Source organism: Cyprinus carpio, unplaced genomic scaffold, assembly GCF_018340385.1.
Source record: "Cyprinus carpio isolate SPL01 unplaced genomic scaffold, ASM1834038v1 S000006776, whole genome shotgun sequence".
In the NCBI taxonomy this organism is placed as follows: domain Eukaryota; kingdom Metazoa; phylum Chordata; class Actinopteri; order Cypriniformes; family Cyprinidae; genus Cyprinus; species Cyprinus carpio.
In genome coordinates, this window is record NW_024879365.1 from 970,771 (window position 1) to 979,085 (window position 8,315).

The 8,315-nt window shown below is 35.8% G+C and overlaps 1 protein-coding gene across 1 annotated transcript; it reads left to right on the forward strand.

Moving 5' to 3' along the window:
* Positions 1 to 2,949: 2,949 nt before the first annotated feature.
* LOC109058019 (SLAM family member 9) lies at positions 2,950 to 4,613 on the forward strand. The gene is made up of 4 exons (XM_042756037.1): positions 2,950 to 3,182; positions 3,517 to 3,835; positions 4,049 to 4,342; positions 4,424 to 4,613. The coding sequence occupies exons 2-4, from the start codon at positions 3,631 to 3,633 to the stop codon at positions 4,573 to 4,575; spliced, it is 651 nt and encodes a 216-aa protein (XP_042611971.1). The 5' UTR covers positions 2,950 to 3,182; positions 3,517 to 3,630; the 3' UTR covers positions 4,576 to 4,613.
* Positions 4,614 to 8,315: the final 3,702 nt, after the last annotated feature.

Sequence of the window (8,315 nt, forward strand, 5' to 3'; positions counted from 1 at the left end):
AAAAAAAACCACATTATATAAAAGGTTAGAAATTGATTTGCATTTCAGTGAGTGAAATAAGTATTTGATCCCCCTACCAACCAGCAAGAAATCTGGCTCCCACAGATTGGTTATGTGCCCATGTGGAGCACAGATTAGTCCTGCCACTTTAAGAAGTTACTTCTAATGTCCGCTTGTTAGGTGAATAAGAAACTGGCCACACAATCTGTATCTTCCATTCCAACCTCTCCCACCACCACGGGCAAGACCAAAGAGCTGTAAAAGGATGTCAGAGACATGATTGTAGATCTGCACAAGGCTGGAATGGGCTACAAGACCATCAGCAAGAAGCTTGGTGAGGAAGGAGACAACTGTTGGTGCAATTATTTGGAAATGGAAGAAATAAAAAACAACCATTAATTGGTAGTTGGGACCACAGTCACCAAGCAAACCATTGGTAACACACTATGCTTCAACGGACTGAAATCCTGCAGAGCCCACAAGGTCCCCCTGCTCAAGAAGCCACATGCACAGTACAAGCCCATTTAAAGTTTGCCAATGAACATATAATGATTCAGAGAAAGCTTGCGAGAAAGGGCTGTGGTCAGATGAGACCAAAATTGAGCTCTTTGGCATTAACTCAACTCTCCGTGTTTGGAGGGAGAGAAATGCTGACTATGACCCCAAAAACACCATCTTTACAGTCAAGCTCGGAGGTGGAAACGTCATGCTTTGGGGCTGTTTTTCTGCTAAGCGTACAGAACGACTTCACCGCATTGAGGAGCAAAAGGACGGGGCCATGTACTGTAAAATCTTGGGATAAAAAACTCCTTCCTTCAGCAAGAACACTGAAGATGGGTCATGGATGGGTCTTCCAGCATGACAATGACCCAAAAAACATACCGCCCCGGCAACACAGGATTGGCTCAAAGAAGAAGCACATTAAGGTCATGGAGTGACCTAACCAGTCTCCAGACTCAATACTATAGAAAATCTGTGGAGAGACCTAAAACTTTGAGTTGCAAAATGGACACACAAGAAACCTTAAGTATTTTAGAGATAATCTGTAAAGAAGAGTGGATCAAAAACCCTCCTGAGATGTGTCCAAATCTGGTGACCAACACTAAAAAAATTGTCTTACCTCTGTGCTTGCCAACAAGGGTTTCTGCACCAATTACTAAGTCATGTTTTGCTTGGGGATCAAATACTTATTTCACTCACTAAAATGCAAACCATTTTCTAAACTTTATAAAATGTGTTTTTTTCTGGATTTTTTTTGGTTGATATTCTGTTCTGTATACATTAAAATAAACCTACCATAAAAATTACAGACCCTACATTAAGTGGGCAAACTTACAAAATCAGCAGGGGTTCAAATAAATATTTTTCCCACTGGGTGTGTATAGATAGATAGATAGATAGATAGATAGATAGATAGATAGATAGATTTGAGATAGACCTCACAAGCGTAGCCTGTAAGATAGATAGATAGATTTGAGTATCCAATTGGAAGGGCCTCTTGTAGGGTTCCTGCACAGTAATATACATGTATCTTAGTTAATTTCAAATTGGTCAGAAGGGGGTGCAAATGTGATGGTAGGCTGGAGGAAATGTCCAGTGCCTTTCAGAGAAAGCCCCAAGATCTCCAGAAGAATAAGTCCACCATCTCTGTATGATTGGAATGTCACACTGGAAGACACAAACATAGAGAAATCTTGAAATATCAACTCTTATACAACTTACAGATGTAAAATCAAAGGGTGCTCCCAAGACAAGATGTACTGGAAAACAACAAAAATAAGAATATTCTCCCTGTTAATGGCACAAAAAAAACCTTCCTTGTTCCTTATTTAACAACTGAATAATCACACCAAAAATTGGCTGCAAAAATGTTTAGTATACCCTAAAATAAATAAGTATGCAGGTAAACTATTATACAATAATAAAATGTGAGTACATATATTAATGGAATAAATAAGTATGCATGACATCAGAGCAAGGCGGACGTAACTCGGACACTTTTTTCACCGGCATGCATCTCGTGTGGTGATCACCGGTGATTTTTTAACGGGATTGATTTTTTTTATAAGGGGCATGCATCTCGCGGTTCTAGCTCTCTCGTGGGCTCTGTATCGAACACAAATACTCTTATCTCGCTGAAATCTTGACGGATTTACAAATGGTGTGGTTTCTTACAAACGTTATTACAACGTGGCTAAATTCTGAATGTTTTTGAACATGGTTGAAATTGCAGCTTTTCTTTGCGAAAAACGACTTAATCGTGCAGCATAGTTGTGTATCACGGCTAACGTTACTTGCGCAAGTTATCAAGGCTGAGAGCACAGTCGAGCTGTTCAATTATATGTTTTACTGACACCAATAACGATTTTATGACAACTATATATTTGTCTAAATTACAGTCTTTGTGGATGTGGTTGTAGTTATTAGCTGGCTAATAACAAGAAGCTGTGAGTGAGACCTAGTAGTTACAGTTTAGCTGCTACCCAGCAATTTTACATCAGTGGGAGAATTGCTCTTTCAATATAACTAAAGTTGAAAAAGTGAAAAAGCATAATAGCACCCCTTTGACAGCAGGTCTCAAAAAATTGTTGTTTTCTGTGATATGTTGTGTTTGCACAGAGGAGAGGTTATTAATTTTTTTTGTGTTGTTATCGAGTGAGTGTAATTAATTTTTTTTTTAATTTTTTTTTTCTGTTGTACCCTGGATGGAAGACCTCCTGAAAATTAAAGATAGCACTCCACTACCTAACTTGAAGAAAAATGGTCTTTTCACCATTTTAAGCAGAGCACAATGCACTCGAAGGATCTTTGCAGGAGTTTGATAACCAGTAGAGCCAATGCAGATACTCTTCCACGGCCCTCATGTACCCGGCTGTCATGAATGTCGCTATAAATAGGAGTCTGTGAAAACCATCAGTGTGCAGACAGACAGTCACTGAAGGGAGGTGCTAATAGAGGAGTTTCTTTTCACTCAATGCAGAGTTTCACGAAACTGTTACAGACCAGCAGCACACTCCTCTTCAGCTTTCTGTTGCTTAAACATTCTGTCTACTTCTGTTGTGTTAGATTTACATGAGACCTTTTTAGAAATAAGGACTGTCATTAGAAACTGTTCTGTGAAATCCTAAAAGAAATGATTGACACATTTCTGTTCTTCTGTTTGTGCTCATGGAGTCTGGCTGGTAAGTTTATTATTTTACTATTAGGCTTCAGTTCTGTGTTTATTATCACTTGTCCACATACAATACATTATTGTGTTCCTTATTGTTTGCATCATTCATTTTGCTGTAATGTTTTCAAGTTTTATCAGATTAATGTAGGTTTTGTTGCTGTTTTGTAAATTACCGTTTTTCTCTTCCAGTCAAATAAAAGGTTCAATTTATTGCAAATTCCTGAAATGTAGCCTACAGTGAAATCAGTGCAGAAGTAACTAAGTCCAACGTAGAGCTTACACCCAACCTTTTTACGTCCAGCTGGGGCAAATTTGCTGAGAAAGTGTTTGTGTTTGTTGATCAGGTGTGTTTGGGTGTTGATGCAGTGCAGTCAGTGTCAGTGACGGAGGGAGATTCTGTCACTCTAAATGTGACTGATATACAGATCAATGATAAGAATCGAGTGGCAGTTTGGACAATGCTCATTGCTGAAATCAACATAAAGAACAAAAAGAGCACATTTATAATGATAGTTGCTGGTGGGAGATTCAGAGACAGACTGAAGCTGGATCAGACTGGATCTCTGATCATCACAAACACCAGAACCACAGACTCTGGACTTTATACAGTAACCAGCAGCACAAGAAATACTCTGCTCAACACATTTAATCTTTCTGTCTTTGGTGAGTAGAGAATTACTTAATAGATATAAATATTTTGAAATTAATCACTATCACAATTACTAAGGATATACTCTAATACATAGAGATCTATAAAATCAGCTTTATCATTTAATAAAGTAATTCAGTAACACTTTAATTTAATTTTTTATTTATAATTTTAAATATTTAACTTATATATTTCTGATTTATTGTATTGATTTATTATATTTTCAGCTCATCTGCCTGTTCCTGTCATCACCAGAGACTCTTCACATTGTTCATCATCCTCATCCTCATCATCGTCATGTTCATTGGTGTGTTCAGTGGTGAATGTGAGTCATGTGACTCTCTCCTGGTACAAAGGAAACAGTTTATTGTCCAGCATCAATGTGTCTGATCTCAGCATCAGTCTCTCTCTACCTCTGGAGATTGAGTGTCTGGATGATTCCTACAGCTGTGTGGTGAACAATCCCATCAGAAACCAGACTCAACATCTCAACATCTGTCAACTCTGTCCACCATGTGCAGGTACATTAACAGCACTGCTATTATCACAAACTAAATTGTTAATATTTCTATTCTATTGTTGCTAATTTCTTCTCTCATAAGACTGTCGCTGCTGTGGTTTTACTGAAGCTGTGATCCAATTGGCTCTCTCTGCTCTGGTGGGTGTGGCCGGTGTTGCTGTGCTGGTTTATGAATTCAGATCCAGTCTTCAACAGAAGAAGAGAGGAAAAACATCAGCATCAAACACTGATTAATCAAATGTAGATTTTCTTGAATGACTGGGATCAGTAATCACAAATTGTGTTGGTTTTTGAATTGAGGTAGAGAGAAAAAACATACTTTACTGCAGAAAGATAGTTACTATACACATTAGCGGTGTGTATATTACATTTCACAATTTTGCATTTAGATTTACTCATTTAGAAGATGCTTTTATCCAAAATGACTTAGAATTGAGGACAACAGAAGCAATCAAAACCAAAAAAGAGCAATAATATGCAATTGCTGTGATACAGTAAGTCTCCTTTAGTCTAATGAGGCGTATTCTCATTTAGTCTAATGCAGTATGAGTAGCAAGGTTTTTATTTTATTTTTTATAACAAATAAAAAGAAAACAAATCAAAAGAATAGAGAAGTCTTTTTATAATAAATAAAAATAAAATAAGTAGGTAGAATATAAATAGAATGGAGAGTGTAGTGTTAGAGGGTCAAGAAGAGATGTGTTTTTAGCCGTTTCTTGAAGATGGCTCAGATTGAGTTGGTCATGAGAAGATCATTCCACCAGCAGAGAACAGTTATAGTAAAAGTTTGTGAAAGTAATTTTGTGCCTCTTTGGGATGGCACTTCAGTGCACTGTTCACTTGCGTAATGCAAGCTTCTAGAGGGCACATAAGTCAATATAAATATAATATAAATATAAATATAAATCATTTAATGTTTTAGAATGAGTGAACAATCCTATTTCGGCTGACAACATCAAACTTGAACATAAGCACTGAAATAGCTAACAAACAATAAATAAATTCTTAGTTCATCTGATTATTCTTCTCATGCTGATCACAATCAGTGTCTTACATTAAGTCTTTATCCATTACAGTGACCACAATTTAAAATTTTTTAGTATTATTATTTTTCTGTTGCTGATATTTTGAATTTTATTGTATTTTATGATTATTCTTTTTATTATTTCTGACGTGATTGTTTGATGAGTGATGATTGTCAAAGAACCAGTTCACCAGACAATTGTTGTAATTGTTAAGTGAGTTAGTCAAATTGTTATTTGTTTTTAAGTTTGGCTTCTATCTCTTCCTGAGCATTGTTCAGTTGGCGCATGGGAGGGAGGTGCCTTTTTTTAATTCTTTTTCTCCTGGTTTTGTTAGAATAGAAGGAGCTGGGAGGAAGGTTTTTATTTTATTTCTTTATTTTTTTTTAGGTTAGTTTTTATAAAATTAGTTAGTTTGTTTTGGCATTGCCCCCTCTCAAAGTTTATGTTGCTCCTTATTTATTATTGTTGCATTTTAAATGTGTCTGTTGTTATATATCCTTGATAGTGAAAGCGGGACTCCAGTGATCTTTTAAATGGGATTCCTAATTGTTACATGTATTTTTTTTTGTTTGTGTTTTTTTTTATTTCATTGATATTTAAAGTTGGGTTTCTAGTTGTTAAAAAAAGAAAAATTATGTTGACCCAAAATTGTATGAGAGGCTGAATCTTTTCAATCTATTGAAACAAAACATGATATGCTTCATCAGCACCATGCAAAATTAAGTTGTTACGTTGTTGTGTGATTGTTTGAGTGTTTGATTAAACAGATTTTTCTGAAGAATTTTAATTGGGTTTGTTTTTGTTGTGCTAGGTTATTTTAGCTCAGATTGTAAATCTGTGAGGCCGCCAAGCGTTCTTCTTAATGTACGTAATGGGCCAAAAAGGTTAACCATAAACTGTTTTTGTGGTTAATTTGGATTTTGATGTTTTGATTGACTGACATGCACAAAAATTATGAAACAGATTTTTCTGAAGAAATGGACCTAATGGGCCAAAAGGTTAACCTACCAATCAGCAAGCACTTGCCCAAAGGGGTGTGGGTTTGATTCCAGTTTGTTACAATGTGTTTTTATTTTGAGGCAAGAAGATAAAACTAGATCTATTGGGTAAGATTGGGGCACATTGTTGGTCCCCATTGACTTCCATATCAAGAAAAAATACTATGTAAATCAATAGGAACCAGCAACTGTTTGGATATCCACATTCTTCAGAATATCTTCTTTTATGTAAAACAGAAGAAAGAAACTCTTGTCAGAACTTGTTTGGAACAATTTGGGAAGCAGTAAATGGTGACAATTTAAATTTTTGAGTGAACTATCACTATTAGGATTACAGCATTATATTCAGATCTACTTCCACTGTATACAAGGAGAATTGTGCCTTGTCAATTTGCAATCCCTTTTTGTAAAATTTCACAAGACCCCCTAAGGTGTTAAAGCCTGTGCGCTTACACACTTTGCATAGCCCTTGCGATGGTTTCTGTATTCTGCAGCATTACAACACAAAAGTGGGGACTCACAAGGGCTTAGGGTGCCATTTAAGACAAGGACTTTTTGAAAACTTGGGTTCAATAAGAACAGTTTTTTATGTTATGAAAGGAGGGGCGTCACTACCAGAGAAAAGGGGAGAATATGGGACAGAGTGCATAGGACAACAACCCCCCAACACCCACACACTCAACAGTCTTTATTTGATTTTTCACAAAAAAGTTTCTAAATATGAAAATAAAGTAAAAAGTTCGTTAAAGTACAAGTCTCCACATCTTTAAAAAAAAAAATCCCCATATAAGGGACACCCATTCATGACAACTCAACAGCTCAACAATAGATCAAATATTTTAGCGAAAACATTTTACTTTTTTCTTTTTTTTTAAATGTCATAAATTGTATATGACTGACTAGGATTATTTATAATGTGTGTGTATAATATATATATAGAGTACCAAGAATTGCTACTGCCAATACATCCACAACATGCTGCTGTGAGCATGGATCCCCTCGCTGACATAACCATTATAAAATGATCCAGTATAGCTCCATTCATAGATTTTATTCTAATCATAAAATTAAATTAAAATTTAAACATGCTTATTACACTGCATGATTGTTAGATTTACATACTGTACAACGTTTGATTTATTTACTGACATGAACAGACTATAATTTATTTAGTTTCAAAGCTTTTACATTTATTTAGAAAAAAATAAAAATAACAACTTCCCCACTAAGTGCTGTGGGCGGGATGCTCACCTGCGTGTAGATCTGTGGATGCTGATTGGCTGCTGTGGAAGCTGGGCATCAATCAATCACAGCAAAGCAGAGAGAGACCTAATCATTAGGCTTATTATTGTAACATCAACTAATGTACTTTTTAACTAATACTTTACTTCAGTATAATTTTAAAATGAGTACTTTTGAGTACAACTTTTCTGTAATCATATTTCATCAGTGTGTACATGTTTCTGGTTACTAAATATCAGTGTTGTAATGTAACGAAGTAAAAAATACTTTTTTACAGTACTTAAGTAATTTTTGGGCGTATCTGTACTTTACTTGAGTTTTTATATTTCAGGCAAATTTTACATTTACTCCACTACATTTCCTAATTAAGATGTATACCTTTACTCCGATACATTTCCATTATGTATATTCGTTACTTACTACAAAATAGTCAGAAGAACACAGACTGTCAGGAAAGCAGGTTTGACGAATCAGTGGTCTGGCGTTTGCAAGTTAGTCTCATAAAAAAACACATTTGCTCATGTGCGCGCTGCGCACACAACCGCGGATGATTTAACTTATCCACTGGGGTGTGCGATATACAGCATCGTCTGCAATAATATGGTAAGTTTTTTTGTAATTATGTGCAATCTGATGTTATCAAGTTGGCTATATCACCGTATCTTACTCAGAGTGCACGCACATTACTTTATTAGTCTTATTAAAACTC

Excerpts from the sequence above, each read along its gene's own strand:
- LOC109058019 (XM_042756037.1), top strand. The coding sequence starts at position 3,631 with ATGCTCATTGCTGAAATCAACATAAAGAACAAAAAGAGCACATTTATA. Across the intron at positions 3,836-4,048 it reads ATTTAATCTTTCTGTCTTTG|CTCATCTGCCTGTTCCTGTC; the intron begins GTGAGTAGAGAA and ends TTATATTTTCAG. Across the intron at positions 4,343-4,423 it reads ACTCTGTCCACCATGTGCAG|ACTGTCGCTGCTGTGGTTTT; the intron begins GTACATTAACAG and ends TTCTCTCATAAG.